This window comes from Lepidochelys kempii, chromosome 27 (genome assembly GCF_965140265.1).
Source record: "Lepidochelys kempii isolate rLepKem1 chromosome 27, rLepKem1.hap2, whole genome shotgun sequence".
NCBI classification, from domain to species: Eukaryota; Metazoa; Chordata; order Testudines; family Cheloniidae; genus Lepidochelys; species Lepidochelys kempii.
This window is the reverse complement of record NC_133282.1, coordinates 18,687,925-18,703,986: the sequence shown is the minus strand read 5'-3', so window position 1 is coordinate 18,703,986 and position 16,062 is coordinate 18,687,925. Positions and strand designations below refer to the sequence as shown.

The 16,062-nt window shown below is 63.1% G+C and overlaps 1 protein-coding gene across 4 annotated transcripts; it reads right to left on the bottom strand.

The window, feature by feature from the left end:
- Positions 1–262: 262 nt before the first annotated feature.
- On the bottom strand, positions 263–15,304 carry RAMP2 (receptor activity modifying protein 2). Of its 4 annotated transcripts, none has more exons than XM_073325560.1 (6): positions 14,907–15,304; positions 12,210–12,344; positions 9,256–9,390; positions 6,319–6,453; positions 4,110–4,212; positions 263–1,602 (listed from the first exon to the last, which is right to left on the bottom strand). In XM_073325560.1, the coding sequence occupies exons 1-6, from the start codon at positions 14,974–14,976 to the stop codon at positions 1,347–1,349; spliced, it is 834 nt and encodes a 277-aa protein (XP_073181661.1). In that variant the 5' UTR covers positions 14,977–15,304; the 3' UTR covers positions 263–1,346. The 4 variants fall into 4 exon arrangements, with proteins under 4 accessions (XP_073181661.1, XP_073181660.1, XP_073181659.1 ...); XM_073325559.1 differs by having other exon boundaries at positions 12,210–14,139; positions 14,907–14,992; XM_073325558.1 differs by lacking the exon at positions 14,907–15,304 and having other exon boundaries at positions 12,210–14,894.
- Positions 15,305–16,062: the final 758 nt, after the last annotated feature.

Genomic DNA, 16,062 nt, shown 5'->3' with positions numbered 1-16,062 from the left:
GTGCCATGGGCCAAGAGGCCTGTAAGCCACCAACTGGTCCTGGAGGATCCTATGACAGGCCCCAAGTCCCTGCTCAGTACCACAAATTGAAGGGGAGACAGAATCAAGTTCCACCCAACTCCCAATGGGACTGTGGCGCAGTGCGCCAAGGGGGGCACTGCCCAGCTGGTATGGGGGGGAAGGGCTGGGGTTTATCTCTAATTCCCACATGTCTGCAGGAGCCAAGGCAAGAAACCGAACGGCCAAAGGACGCGCCCAGGGCTCAGGAAGGGAAGATCTTTAATCTCCAGCTGGTTAACCAGGGAGCCTGTTTGCAAAGGGGATCAGAAAAAGCCCGTAAAAGAGGCACGCAGCCTCCGGTGTCACATGGCGAGGGAGCCTGCCCCAGGCATCAGAGCCCCATAAACAGGGTGGGGAAACCCGCTGCTCTGGCACGACATCCTGTCCCGAAACACAAGGCTTTCTCAGCAATGCAAGGCGAGGGGCCCCCTTCATGCACCCATGACGCCAGCCCGAGCACAGCAACCTTTTCTTGCTGGCGGGGCCTAGAAGGCAAAGCGGCCGTGTGAGGAGAGGGGGTTTCTCCAGAGAATGTGGGCGCGTCCGGGTACATCTGACCCCTCTTCGCATGGAACTGCAGCCACTCTGTAAATCAGTCCACCCGGGGCTTCCCTCGCCAGCTGCTCAGTGCAGATCAGGGACCAACAGGAGGGCGTCCTCCCCAGGGCACTGGGGCAGCTGGGACTCAGCAGAGCCCTTGTCCTGGAAGGGGTTTGCACTTGTTAAGCTGTGGGGAGCTGCGAGTGGGACCCCAGCAGGGGGCTACGCAGGCGTGAGATCCAGAGCAGAGTCGCCCACGGGGCTCTCCCCTCCTGCCCCGCCGGCGTCGGCGATGTCTAGCAGGCCTGGGATTGGAAGCCCAGAGCTGTAACCGCATTTGAGCAGGCCCAGCGTGGTACAAACCCTGGGTGTTCAGCCAGAGATAGAGGATGCTCCAGGCGCTCGGAGGGGGCCGCTCTGGGCTGGCTCTCCGAATGTCTCCGAACTGTTGGGCCTGGCCTGGCAGTCGGGCCTGTAAGACGGGGCCTCTGCCAGCTCCTGCTTGTGGCCAGGTTGGAAGCGGCGGGAGCAGGGCAGTGGTTCCGGTGGCAGCCGGAAGCGAGTGCTGCAGGGGTAGGGGTGGAGCACTCGGGTCTCCCAACTCTCCGGCGCTGGAGCTCAGCCAGCAGGCAAAGGCCTGGCGCGGGCTCCCGGGGGACAAGGTCAGGTTGGGTCAGAAGTTCGAGCCCGGTCTGGTTCTCTAACACACTGGGGATGCCTCCAGCACCCTCCGAGCCCTGTGGTGCTCAGGACTGCATCTTGCCGTCCTTGCTCCTCCACACCACCAGCGTGACCAGGAAAGGGATGAGGCAGATGGGGGCGAGGATGAGGGCCAGCAGCACATCCTCCGGGGGGTCGAGGAACACGGGGTGCTCCTGGGTGCAGTTCAGGAAGTAGGTGCGGTGGCTCTGGACGATGCATTCCTCCGCGATGCTGTTGGGGTAGCCGTAATTCTGTTTTTCTGCGAAGGTCTCCAGGCAGTGGCGGAGGTCGCTGTATGGCCTGCGGGGGGAGAGGGGACAAGCTGGGGAGTTTCCTTCGGGACCGAGGCGTTATCTGGTGCCGCAAACTGGCTGTGGACCAGCAAGAACCGCAGCTGAGGAGCCGGGTCGGCTCACCGTGCCAGGACGGTCCCTTTCCGCCATGCTGGCTGCTTTGCCCTTCCGGAGCGGGATAAAGGGACCTCCCCCTGGAGGAGTCCTGCCCCCAGCTTACAACTGCCTCATTCCCAACTGCCCGCTACCCTTCACCTCACACAGCCGTGGGCACCCGGCAACATGGGCGGGACGCTGCTGCGTGCTCTGGCGGCTCTTTGCCGGTGCTCTGCGTGGGTGGAAATGGGGAACCCAGGTCCAGGCAGCAGGGACCTGGGCCCATCCATTCTCATGTGTGAGGCTCCCTGACTGGCCTGTTGGGTCGTACTGCGGGGGGCTGGCTGGGCAGGGTGGGTGCCTAATAATACTAGAGCCTGTCTCCTCTCGCCCACTGAGCTGCCTAAAGGAGGCAGCCTCATTAGCCCCCTTTTACAGATGGGGAAACGGAGGCACGTGAAGGGCTGTGCCTTGCCCAAGGTCATGCAGCGGAGCTGGGAGTTAACCCAGGACCCCTGAGTCCCGGTGTGGTTCCTTGCCCACTAGAACCCCACCCCAGCCCTGCTCACAAGCCACAGGGGATGCACAAAGCCAGGCACGCACCTTCAGGCTGTGCCATGGCAGCGTGCCGGGGGGCTGGAGAGGAGCTGGGGGGCAGCAGGAGGCAGGCAACATGCAAGTGCTGCATTCTTCAGCCATGCCCAGCTCCCCACAGGCCCCGCAGACACCAGGCCAGGCCGGAGCGAAGTAGCAGGTTGGCTGGGTTCCTCAGCAGGCCGGGCCGGGGGCCAGCAGGCCCCTGGGGAGCAGCTCAGAACTGACTGCTCGGGGCTCCACTGTGGCTGGCCCTGTTGGGAGGCAGGCTCAGCAGAAGCTCTGCCCGCCTTGGGAACTCGCTACAAGGATACCCACCCCGTGTTTCAGCTTTGCCTGCCAGGTGGAGTCCCCCTTCTTGCCATCCCAACCTCCCCTCCCCACCCCGCTCCCATCCTGACCCTCTCCATCCCCATCCCAACCCTCCTGGTCCCCATCCCACCCGCCTTCCTCACCCCTACTCTGTGGAGCAAGGTGCTCCACACGGCTCTGGAAATCAGTGTCCATGAACACACCCGGCTAGGCGAACTCACAGGTACAAGCGGCCAGCGGGTCACAGGTGCCAGGCAGGAGGCAGGGCAGCTGGCCCCAGCCTGGGGAAAGAGGCTCCAGCACCTTGGACCCTCAGGCTGCTCGGCTGGAGCTGCTGGGGATTTTGGGCTATTCAAACCAGCCGGGCCTGTTCCCCAAACACCTCATGCCCCTTTGGCACGTCCCGGTGGCTATACGGCTGGAGACTAACAGTTCCGCTCGGTTAGAGTCGGTGCATCGGAAATTGGGAACAAAACAAGCCTTTTCCTTTCATTCAGTGTTCCCTGCAGAAAACAATCCCCGTGCTCCGCCCAGCCCCAGATGGGTGTCAGGCTCAGTGGGGCCCCGGTACAGCCAGTAGGATGCACACCCCTGCTGTGACGATGTGGGACTGTTCTTAATGTTTCTTCTGAATAGTGTGGGGGTGCCTCAGTTTCCCCTATGCAGTTCTTAAGTCTCTAGGTGATGGGGTAAGGGTGTATGATCATTGCAGATCCCTAGAGGGCAGGTGTGTGCAGTGGTCTGGACACAGAGAATGGCCAACACCCTGTTTCCTGGCACCTGATGGCCTGGGCCCTTCCCCCCTGCAGGGTGAGAGCTAAAGGGTTGGAGAACAAAGGAATCAGGTGACCTCCTGGCCCGGGAAAGCAACAAAGCCCAGAGGAGGTGGGGCTGGAGGGAGTTTCAATTTGGGGCTGGCTGGGACATGGAGTGAAGGGCAGACATGGTTGTCTAGCTCACTGTCCCCCAAAGTGGACCCAGCTGAGGGGTCCCCTTCTCCGCACCTGCAAGGTCTGTTTTAGACCATGTTCCCATCGTCTAATAAACCTTCTGTTTTACTGGCTGGCTGAGAGCCACATCTGACTGCGGAGTTGGGGGGCAGGACCCTCTGGCTGCCCCAGGACCCCGCTTGAGCGGACTCACTGTGGGAAGCGCACGGAGGGGCAGAGGATGCTGAATGCTCCGAGGTCAGACGCAGGAAGGTGGAAGCTGTGTGAGCTGTGTGTCCTGTGGCTTCATGGGGAGCAGTTCCAGAGCATGGCCCGGGGACTCCGTGACACCTGCCACCCCCCATCGCATCACCCAGAGGCAACTGCCCTCTGCTGGGTTCCCAGCCTCCTGGGTCTGAGAGCCCTGTGTGCTTTGCCCCCCGCGCCTCTGCTGGGCTGGTCGTCGCTCTCTGCAGCTCACAGGCTGGTGCATGGTGGAAAGGGCTCTGCCGGGAGCCAATGAACAAACTCCACAGTGTGGCTTCATGCCTGGGGCTGATCAATCCCCCAGCCCCTGCAGTACCTGCTGATGACTCTCCATTCGCACAGCTGCGCCCTGGTTATGTTCATCATCCAGTGACTGAAATTGTCCCAGCACATGTAGGCTATCAGATTGTACTTTTCATCTGGAAAGAAGAAAACCAGAGCTCTTGGCAGCTTGCTCAGGCCTGGGAGCCAAGTGCTACCCGCTGGGTACAGGTCCACCCCTTGGGACAGGCAGCAACAAGGACAAAGCTGGCAAGGCTGGTCTCTGACTGATTCAAGCAGCTTCCCCCCAGCCCAAGCCTGGAGTCCCCTTCCCAGCTATCCCTCCCCATTGCTTGCACACCAACTCCCAGCAGGGGTGGCTCTAGGGGCCCCTCTGTGACGCTGGCAGGCCAGGTGCCAGCTCATGCCAAGTTCCCATGTCTCAACTGTCCACTGACAAATACACAGCAGGGCTCAGGCTGGCTCCCCTGTGTGTTCGTGGTGTTAAAGTAGGTAGCAGAGCTATAAGAATGGGTTTTGTGTTTATTGGATGCTCGTGAGCAGCTGCTGGCACTGATCTCACATACGTCTGTAAGGGAATAGCTGAGTGGCTGTATGGAGAGCCACTCTGACTGTGTAAATGCCCAGTCAGGAGAGAGACTTTCACTAGTGCAGAGTGCTGATGTGTAGCATGGGTGTTACATTCTGCCCAGTGACACCAGACACACTATTGTGGGATGTTGAGGAGGACAGATGACTTTGTGACTCTGCTCTTGCCCCGCCATGGAGATGAATTGTACAAGTGGATTCCTCCCATCAGCTGAGTTTGCAGCTCAGAGCACCGGGGAAGAGGGGAATAAAAGACCCTTACAAGAAGGAACTGGATTTCCATGCTGCTTGGACTCTGGGGGCAAGTTTTCTAGGCAGAACCACAGGCTTCCCCAGCTGTTTAGCCTGGATTAGTCCTAAAGGACATACAGAGTTTGCTTATTATAGAAGCTTCTATTACTTTTTGAAACATAAGCTTGTGCATGTGTGTTTACCTGCTTTAGCCTCGTGAATAACTCTCGTTTCCTTTCTCCTAGTTATAAGAACTACTTTATGTAGTTTCTTATCGGATTGGCTACAAGCGTCGTCCTTGGTGTGAGATCTGAGGTGGTAAGTGACCTGAATGTTGCTTGTGGCACCTTAGAGACTAACAAGTTTATTTGAGCATAAGCTTTTGTGAGCTACAGCTCACTTCCTCGGATGCATGCCGTGGAAAATACAGTGGGGAGATTTTATATTCACAGAGAACATTTTCCACGGCATGCATCCGATGAAGTGAGCTGTAGCTCACGAAAGCTCATACTCAAATAAATTGGTTAGTCTCTAAGGTGCCACAGGTTCTCCTTTTATTTTTGCAGATACAGACTAACACGGCTGCTACTCTGAAACCTGAATATTCCTGTGATTCTTGGTGCAAGGGATCATCTCTCATACAGCCAGGCTCCCCTGGGTGGCCAGACAAAGGGTATCCCAGGGACTGTGACTCCCCGTTAAGGCTGCGATGGTGCTGGAGAAATGCACACCGGATAGCAGGCTGGGGAGATCGAAGCATGGAGCTCAACCACTCCGGGGCTGGTGCCCCACTTCCGAACAGGCTGCCCCAAGGCTAGTGCTCGCAGTCCTGAGTCACTGCAGGCAGCTTGAGGCTCTCTATGCAGTCAGGGCTGAGGGTGGGCCACGGTGCAGGGCGACTGCAGTATGGCCCTTGCCCAGTGGCAAAGCCCCAGCCTGAGAGACTGGCAGGATGGCACCAGGCGGTGGGCTGGGGAGGGGGCCTGCAAGGGCTGGAGGGGTTCAGCAGCACCTGTGAGCCCCGGGGACCTGGCATTCTCAGGGCATGTTACTGTGCCCATCCTTGCTGTCTCCAGGTGCCACGTACAAGGCACCAATTTCCTCAGGAAGGGCCCTGCCCTTCTAGAGTCTCCTCCCTGGGAGCTCTCAGGCCTGCAGGGTGGGGCAGGACACACAAGCGCTGGAGACGACACGGGTCAGTGGTGCCCGGGTCTCCCCAGCCCCTGCCAGCCCTGACGGAGCCGGGAGACGCCCAGGGCGATGGGCCGGCTGCGCTGCCCATTCGTTGACAAAGGGAGACGGGTGCCGGGTGGAGACTTGCTAGCCAGCGGCAGGGGTGGGATCCCTGGAGTCCCGGCTTGGTCCTGGCACGGCAAGCTCTGTCCTCACTGCCCTGCCCGCGGCCGGGCGCTCCGGGCACTCACCCGCAGTCATGTTGAGGAGCAGGCTCTTGTCCGGCTGCTCAGGCTCGGTCGCCATCTGGTTCTGGAGCTCAGCCAGAGACTCGTTGTCTCCCGACATGGCGGTGCCTGCGGGATGGAGCTCGCTCCCGAGAGCAGCTGGAGGAGGGGGACACGTCAGTGAGACATGGCCCGCGGGTATGCTGCTGCCCGGCCCGGTGCCCTGCCCCGAACTGGGGCTCATGGGGGGCAGTGACATCCCTTGGCCGGTCCCTGGGGCGTGAGGGGGGGATTTTGATTCTAGAGGAGACGCCCGAGAAGGGGCAGCGCTGGGGTGGTTCGTGTGGGCTAGAGGCAGGCCTGAGCCCGTCACCCCCTGGCTCCAAGCCCTCCCACCCACGGCGTCTCCATCGCTCAGCCCAGCACACCTGGGGCCTGCGTCTCACTCGTGGCCAGGCCGGGCGGCGGGGCCAGAAGGAACAGCGTGAGGTCTCCCCAGGCCCTGTCAGAGCGCTGCCCTGAGCACCCGCCACGCGCCCGCAGCCCAAGCAGGCAGCTGCAGCAGGGGTGGGTGTGGGAGCAGAAAGGGGAAGCAAAGGGGGTGCAGGCTGGAGCCACCGGCAGGGCGGAGAAGCTCCAGCCCCACACGGCGCCTCCCGCCAGCGCCTCTCCTCTTTGCACATGGGTTAGCCCAGCTCCCCAGGCGGGGACCCCCCTGCCCCACTGCAGAGGGCTCAGTGGCCCTGCCCCTCTGCTCTCTGCCTGGGCTGCCAGCTCCCCACGCATTGCCCCATCAGTGCCTCCTCTGGGGCCAGCTGCCGTGGCGTTAGGCAGATGAGCCTCCCCCTTGGTCCGGGGTTGGGGAGTGGGGCGGGGCCTGGTGCAGCCCGTCTCACTGCCCCAGAAGTTCCACCCCCACCCCAGCTTGGACGATTTATAGACGGCCCCAGTGACCAGTTTGGTAGCCGGCTTCCATAGGGCTGGCTGTGGCTGGGGGTCTCTGAGTCCCTGTGGCGTTGCGGGAGGGGGCTTCACTGAGGGTGCTAAGGGTCTGGGACCCCGAACAGGAGACTTCACTCTGTAGGCCGACCTGCTCGGCTCCTCCTTGGGCCCCCCTCAATCTCCCAACTGCTCCCCCTCCCTCAGCCGTTCTCGACTGGGACAGGGACTGTGGGGCTGGGTCCATGTCCTTGGGCAGGGCAATAAATACCGTGACTCAGAGGGGCTCTGCGAGCCTGTGAAACCAGGTGCTGATGACACCCACACCCCTTGGGGCCAGACTGGGAACGTGGTGACCCCCACAGAGAACCTGGAGTCACCCCAGCTCGTCCCCAGGGCAAGGTGAGAGTCTGACCAGGGGTTCACAGACAGCAAAAGGAGGGGCTCTGGTCTGTGGCATGGCAGGACTGGGGACTGGTCCAGGGCTCAGTGGGGCTGGGCGATGGCTCAGTGGGGCTGAAGGTTGGTCTGGGATTTGCTGGGGCGGGGCGGGCTGTTCTGTGGCACAATGGGGCTGGTCCAGGGCTCAGTGAGGCTGGTCCATGGCACAGCAGGGCTGGGGGCTGGGCTGTGGGGCTGGTCTGGGGCTCAACAGGGCTGGGGGCTGATCCATGGTTCAGCGGGGTTGGGGGCTGCTCTGTGGCTCAGTGGGGCTGGGGGCTAGTCAGGGCTCAGTGGGGCTGGGAGCTGGCCCCTTGCTGTCTTTCCATCTGTTCCTGGATTTGCAGGATCTCACAGCAATCGGCTCTTCTTGCTCCCGTCAGCATGTCCCTGTAGGAGCAAATCCAACCCAGGGACAGCTCTGGGCTCCTGGGGCGAGGCAGCCAGCCCGTGAGAGGCAGGGGCCCTGTGAGGATGTGACTCAGCAGGGAGGGGGGAGCGTTGACCTGGGAATGTGCCCTGGGGAGGGGAGACCTGAGAGCCTGTCACCTGAGCCAGGAGGGGGACGGGGAGGTGACACCTCTGCCCAGGAATGTGAACAGAGGCTGCAGCAGGGAACCTGCTGGGAGGGTTTAGTTTCAGTTTGGGGCTGGGTGGAGGAACACAGGGAACCCCAGGGCTGGGGTCTAAGCTCCCTGCTCCCCCAGAAGGACTTGACTGAGGGGTCCTGGGGGTACCCACAAGCTCTGTTTTGGACTGTGTTCCTGTGGTGCAATAAACCTTCTGTTTTACTGGCTGGCTGAGAGTCTCAGTGGATCCCTGGAAGAGGGGGGCAGGGCCTGGACTCCCCCACACTCCGTGACAACTGCTCAGGTGACAGGCTCTCAGGTCTCCCCTCCCCAGGGCACATTCCCAGGTCAACACTCCCCCCTCCCTGCTGCGTCACATCCTCACAGGCCCTAACGGACATGTCTCCAGCACCTCTCAGGCCAGGCCACGGGCAGCCGTTTCATGCAGTCCTGGGGCCTTTCCAGCTTTCACTGGGAATTCTCTGCCAGTCTGAGCTTCGTTAAGGTCCGTAAAGGTTTGTGCCGCTAATTAGCAGGGAAGAACCAAAGGCCTTGAGGCTGGGGAGGGGGCCTACAAGGGCTGGAGGGGATCAGCAGCGCCTGTGAGCCCCGGGGACCTGGCATTCTCAGGGCATGTTACTGTGCCCATCCTTGCTGTCTCCAGGTGCCACGTACAAGGCACCAATTTCCTCAGGAAGGGCCCTGCCCTTCTAGAGTCTCCTCCCTGGGAGCTCTCAGGCCTGCAGGGTGGGGCAGGACACACAAGCCATGGAGACGACACGGGTCAGTGGTGCCCGGGTCTCCCCAGCCCCTGCCAGCCCTGACGGACCTGGGAGACGCCCGGGGCGATGGCCCGGCTGCGCTGCCCATTCGTTGACAAAGGGAGACGGGTGCCGGGTGGAGACTTGCTAGCCAGCGGCAGGGGCGGGATCCCTGGAGTCCCGGCTTGGTCCTGGCACGGCAAGCTGTGACCTCACTGCCCTGCCCGCGGCCGGGCGCTCCGGGCACTCACCCGCAGTCATGTTGAGGAGCAGGCTCTTGTCCGGCTGCTCAGGCTCGGTCGCCGTCTGGTTCTGGAGCTCAGCCAGAGACTCGTTGTCTCCCGACATGGCGGTGCCTGCGGGACGGAGCTCGCTCCCGAGAGCCGCTGGAGGAGGGGGACACGTCAGTGAGACACGGCCCGCGGGTATGCTGCTGCCCGGCCCGGTGCCCTGCCCCGAACTGGGGCTCATGTGGGGCAGTGACATCCCTTGGCCGGTCCCTGGGGCGCGAGGGGGGGATTTTGATTCTAGAGGAGACGCCCGAGAAGGGGCAGCGCTGGGGTGGTTCGTGTGGGCTAGAGGCAGGCCTGAGCCCGTCACCCCCTGGCTCCAAGCCCTCCCACCCACGGCGTCTCCATCGCTCAGCCCAGCACACCTGGGGCCTGCGTCTCACTCGTGGCCAGGCCGGGCGGCGGGGCCAGAAGGAACAGCGTGAGGTCTCCCCAGGCCCTGTCAGAGCGCTGCCCTGAGCACCCGCCACGCGCCCGCAGCCCAAGCAGGCAGCTGCAGCAGGGGTGGGTGTGGGAGCAGAAAGGGGAAGCAAAGGGGGTGCAGGCTGGAGCCACCGGCAGGGCGGAGAAGCTCCAGCCCCACACGGCGCCTCCCGCCAGTGCCTCTCCTCTTTGCACATGGGTTAGCCCAGCTCCCCAGGCGGGGACCCCCCTGCCCCACTGCAGAGGGCTCAGTGGCCCTGCCCCTCTGCTCTCTGCCCGGGCTGCCAGCTCCCCACGCATTGCCCCATCAGTGCCTCCTCTGGGGCCAGCTGCCGTGGCGTTAGGCAGATGAGCCTCCCCCTTGGTCCAGGGTTGGGGAGTGGGGCGGGGCCTGGTGCAGCCCGTCTCACTGCCCCAGAAGTTCCACCCCCACCCCAGCTTGGACGATTTATAGACGGCCCCAGTGACCAGTTTGGTAGCCGGCTTCCATAGGGCTGGCTGTGGCTGGGGGTCTCTGAGTCCCTGTGGCGTTGCGGGAGGGGGCTTCACTGAGGGTGCTAAGGGTCTGGGACCCCGAACAGGAGACTTCACTCTGTAGGCCGACCTGCTCGGCTCCTCCTTGGGCCCCCCTCAATTTCCCAACTGCTCCCCCTCCCTCAGCCGTTCTCGACTGGGACAGGGACTGTGGGGCTGGGTCCATGTCCTTGGGCAGGGCAATAAATACCGTGACTCAGAGGGGCTCTGCGAGCCTGTGGCACCCGGTGCTGATGACACCCACACCCCTTGGGGCCAGACTGGGAACGTGGTGACCCCCACAGAGAACCTGGAGTCACCCCAGCTCGTCCCCAGGGCAAGGTGAGAGTCTGACCAGGGGTTCACAGACAGCAAAAGGAGGGCCTCTGGTTTGTGGCATGGCAGGGCTGGGGACTGGTCCAGGGCTCAGTGGGGATGGGCGATGGCTCAGTGGGGCTGAAGGTTGGTCTGGGATTTGCTGGGGCGGGGCGGGCTGTTCTGTGGCACAATGGGGCTGGTCCAGGGCTCAGTGGGGCTGGTCCATGGCACAGCAGGGCTGGGGGCTGGGCTGTGGGGCTGGTCTGGGGCTCAACAGGGCTGGGGGCTGATCCATGGTTCAGCGGGGTTGGGGGCTGCTCTGTGGCTCAGTGGGGCTGGGGGCTAGTCAGGGCTCAGTGGGGCTGGGAGCTGGCCCCTTGCTGTCTTTCCATCTGTTCCTGGATTTGCAGGATCTCACAGCAATCGGCTCTTCTTGCTCCCGTCAGCATGTCCCTGTAGGAGCAAATCCAACCCAGGGACAGCTCTGGGCTCCTGGGGCGAGGCAGCCAGCCCGTGAGAGGCAGGGGCCCTGTGAGGATGTGACTCAGCAGGGAAGGGGGAGTGTTGACCTGGGAATGTGCCCTGGGGAGGGGAGACCTGAGAGCCTGTCACCTGAGCCAGGAGGGGGACGGGGAGGTGACACCTCTGCCGGGGAATGTGGACAGAGACTGCAGCAGGGAACCTGCTGGGAGGGTTTAGTTTCAGTTTGGGGCTGGGTGGAGAAACACAGGGAACCCCAGGGCTGGGGTCTAAGCTCCCTGCTCCCCCAGAAGGACTTGACTGAGGGGTCCTGCTTGTACCCACAAGCTCTGTTGTGGACTGTGTTCCTGTGGTGCAATAAACCTTCTGTTTTACTGGCTGGCTGAGAGTCTCAGTGGATCCCTGGAAGAGGGGGGCAGGGCCTGGACTCCCCCACACTCCGTGACAACTGCTCAGGTGACAGGCTCTCAGGTCTCCCATCCCCAGGGCACATTCCCAGGTCAACACTCCCCCCTCCCTGCTGAGTCACATCCTCACAGGCCCTAACGGACATGTCTCCAGCACCTCTCAGGCCAGGCCACGGGCAGCCGTTTCACGCAGCCCCTTTGGCTCGTCCGTCCTGGGGCCTTTCCAGCTTTCACTGGGAATTCTCTGCCAGTCTGAGCTTCGTTAAGGTCCGTAAAGGTTTGTGCCGCTAATTAGCAGGGAAGAACCAAAGGCCTTGAGGCTGGGGAGGGGGCCTACAAGGGCTGGAGGGGATCAGCAGCGCCTGTGAGCCCCGGGGACCTGGCATTCTCAGGGCATGTTACTGTGCCCATCCTTGCTGTCTCCAGGTGCCACGTACAAGGCACCAATTTCCTCAGGAAGGGCCCTGCCCTTCTAGAGTCTCCTCCCTGGGAGCTCTCAGGCCTGCAGGGTGGGGCAGGACACACAAGCGCTGGAGACGACACGGGTCAGTGGTGCCCGGGTCTCCCCAGCCCCTGCCAGCCCTGACGGAGCCGGGAGACGCCCAGGGCGATGGGCCGGCTGCGCTGCCCATTCGTTGACAAAGGGAGACGGGTGCCGGGTGGAGACTTGCTAGCCAGCGGCAGGGGCGGGATCCCTGGAGTCCCGGCTTGGTCCTGGCACGGCAAGCTGTGTCCTCACTGCCCTGCCCGCGGCCGGGCGCTCCGGGCACTCACCCGCAGTCATGTTGAGGAGCAGGCTCTTGTCCGGCTGCTCAGGCTCGGTCGCCGTCTGGTTCTGGAGCTCAGCCAGAGACTCGTTGTCTCCCGACATGGCGGTGCCTGCGGGATGGAGCTCGCTCCCGAGAGCAGCTGGAGGAGGGGGACACGTCAGTGAGACACGGCCCGCGGGTATGCTGCTGCCCGGCCCGGTGCCCTGCCCCGAACTGGGGCTCATGGGGGGCAGTAACATCCCTTGGCCGGTCCCTGGGGCGCGAGGGGGGGGATTTTGATTCTAGAGGAGACGCCCGAGAAGGGGCAGCGCTGGGATGGTTCGTGTGGGCTAGAGGCAGGCCTGAGCCCGTCACCCCCTGGCTCCAAGCCCTCCCACCCACGGCGTCTCCATCGCTCAGCCCAGCACACCCGGGGCCTGCGTCTCACTCGTGGCCAGGCGGGGCCAGAAGGAACAGCGTGAGGTCTCCCCAGGCCCTGTCAGAGCGCTGCCCTGAGCACCCGCCACGCGCCCGCAGCCCAAGCAGGCAGCTGCAGCATGGGTGGGCGTGGGAGCAGAAAGGGGAAGCAAAGGGGGTGCAGGCTGGAGCCACCGGCAGGGCGGAGAAGCTCCAGCCCCACACGGCACCTCCCGCCAGCGCCTCTCCTCTTTGCACATGGGTTAGCCCAGCTCCCCAGGCGGGGACCGCCCTGCCCCTCTGCTCTCTGCCCGGGCTGCCAGCTCCCCACGCATTGCCCCATCAGTGCCTCCTCTGGGGCCAGCTGCCGTGGCGTTAGGCAGATGAGCCTCCCCCTTGGTCCGGGGTTGGGAAGTGGGGCGGGGCCTGGTGCAGCCCGTCTCACTGCCCCAGAAGTTCCACCCCCACCCCAGCTTGGACGATTTATAGACGGCCCCAGTGACCAGTTTGGTAGCCGGCTTCCATAGGGCTGGCTGTGGCTGGGGGTCTCTGAGTCCCTGTGGCGTTGCGGGAGGGGGCTTCACTGAGGGTGCTAAGGGTCTGGGACCCCGAACAGGAGACTTCACTCTGTAGGCCGACCTGCTCGGCTCCTCCTTGGGCCCCCCTCAATTTCCCAACTGCTCCCCCTCCCTCACCCATTCTCGACTGGGACAGGGACTGTGGGGCTGGGTCCATGTCCTTGGGCAGGGCAATAAATACCGTGACTCAGAGGGGCTCTGGGAGCCTGTGAAACCAGGTGCTGATGACACCCACACCCCTTGGGGCCAGACTGGGAACGTGGTGACCCCCACAGAGAACCTGGAGTCACCCCAGCTCGTCCCCAGGGCAAGATGAGAGTCTGGCCAGGGGTTTACAGACAGCAAAAGGAGGGGCTCTGGTCTGTGGCATGGCAGGACTGGGGACTGGCCCGGGGCTCAGTGGAGCTGGGTGATGGCTCAGTGGGGCTGGAGGTTGGTCTGGGATTTGCTGGGGTTGTGGGGGCTGTTCTGTGGCACAATGAGGCTGGCCATGGCACAGCAGGGCTGGAGGCTGGGCTGTGGGGCTGGTCTGGGGTTCAGGGGGGTTGGGGGGCTGGTCCATGGTTCAGCGGGGCTAGGGGCTGCTCTGTGGCTCAGTGGGGCTGGGGGCTAGTCCAGGGCTCAGTGGGGTGGGGGGCTGGTCCGTGGGGCTGTCCCCTTTCTGTCTTTCCATCTGTTCCTGCATTTGCAGGATCTCACAGCAATCGGCTCTTCTTGCTCCCGTCTGCATGTCCGTGTAGGAGCAAATCCAACCCAGCGACAACTCTGGGCTCCTGGGGCGAGGCAGCCAGCCCGTGAGAGGCAGGGGCCCAAACGGACGTGTCCAGCACCTCTCAGGCCAGGCCACGGGCAGCCATTTCACGCAGCCCCTTTGGCTCGTCCGTCCTGGGGCCTTTCCAGCTTTGACTGGGAATTCTCTGCCAGTCTGAGCTTCGTTAAGGTCCGTGAAGGTTTGTGCCGCTAATTAGCAGGGAAGAACCAAAGGTCTTGAGCCAAGAGATCCGTCTGGCGGCGACGCAACGCTCGCCAGGTGCCAATGGCAGTGCTGACAAGACCCATGGGCGCGGAATAGCGAGGGGCGCCCCAGCAGGTCCCAGGGAGCCGCGTCTCCTTGAGACATGTCCCTGCCCCTCCAGGCAGGAGCAGGGTCCTGGGCACAGTCACATGCATTATACTAGTGTTGCACAAAACCCAGCTACCAATCCCCCTGCCCCTCCGCGACCCCAACCTCCGTCCCATGCACAGCGATATTGAACCACAGAAAGGGCAGGGACCTGCCCGAGGATGCAAGGTCCGGGCCCAGACCTGGGAATGGAGCCCAGGAGCCCAGGCTCCCAGCAGGGGAGGGAGGGTCCCAAAAGCCTTATCCTCCACACAGGGATTACCCATGCCACTCAGATCCCTGAGGTGAGGGCTGCGGACAGCTCCCTTCAAGCCCCCCTTTCACACAGTCCAGGGCAGAGGGGTAACTCTGAGCCCAATAGCCAGTTCCTTTCCCGGGACCTCTTGTGCATTACGGAGCTAGACCTTGGGGCTGGGTTACTGCTAGCTATGAGCCCCTCTGGAGCCCCCCTCACACACAGAGTACCCTGGAGCTCCAGAGGGGTCTGGCTTGCGGAAGCTGGAGCCAGGTCTTGCTTTGCCAAGTGGCCCAAAGCTTCAAACTCCCCAGCTCCACCCCCAGACTCCTGGAGCTGGAGCGAACCCAGCCTGCCTCCAGCACTTACCCCAGAGCAGCAGCAGCAGCAGGAGCCCAGGGCAGAGTCTGCCAGAGCCGGCCTCTCTGCAAAGTGCCATCCTGCAAAGCCTGCCTGCTAACGGCCAGGACGACTATTTCAACGGAAATAACAGGAAGCAAACTCCTTTCCTCTGACAGGGCTGGTAGTGACTACAGAAGACGTGTGAAAAATGAGATTACTCAGTGCTGCCTTAAACCAGACCTCCCCACGGGACGCCCGTCAGGACCGCCCGCCTGCCGGGCCCAGCTCTGCTAGGTGTGTGCACCACCAGCCGGGCATCGCTCCTTGGGGGCACCGAGCCTTTGCCAGCCCCCAGCGGCTCCCCGTGTCGCCCCTGGCAGCTGGGGCCGGTGGGAGAGGCTCCGCTCCCTCCACCGACCGCACAGCAGCGTTTACGAGGCCCACTGTTTGTTTACTTGTATATTTCCCTTTAATCCCGTCTGGGCTGGGTTGTGAAATCCATTGGCTCCAGGGAGCGGACACGGAACGTGTACTAGCCCAGGACGGGCTGTGGGACTCGCGGGGCTGCGGGTACGGCATGGCTAACGTGCCCAGTCCTTCCAAACACCACCTGCCCACGCCCCATCAGCCTGGGGAAGAGCCAGTCCCCCCACCACCCCGTGGAAAGGAGCGAGATGGGGCACCACTGCGACACCTGCCCAGGGTGCCAGGAGGCCTCACAGCGCCACCAGGACCTCCCAGGGAAGTTACCAAAGTGGGGGTGGGGTGCTAACTGCTGCTTAGTGAAGACAAATGTGCTCTGTCGGCCCCCTCCGTCCTGGCCCGCAGCCCCCCTGCTATCCCAGCCCGGGGCTCCCTCCATACACAGCTCTGTCGGTGCCCCTCCGTCCTGGCCCGCAGCCCCCCTGCTATCCCAGCCCGGGGCTCCCTCCATACACAGCTCTGCCGGCCCCCTCCGTCCTGGCCCGCAGCCCCCCTGCTATCCCAGCCCGGGGCTCCCTCCATACACAGCTCTGCCGGCCCCCTCCGTCCTGGCCCGCAGCCCCCCTGCTATCCCAGCCCGGGGCTCCCTCCATACACAGCTCTGCCGGCCCCCTCCGTCCTGGCCCGCAGCCCCCCTGCTATCCCAGCCCGGGGCTCCCTCCATACACAGCTCTGCCGGCCCCCTCCGTCCTGGCCCGCA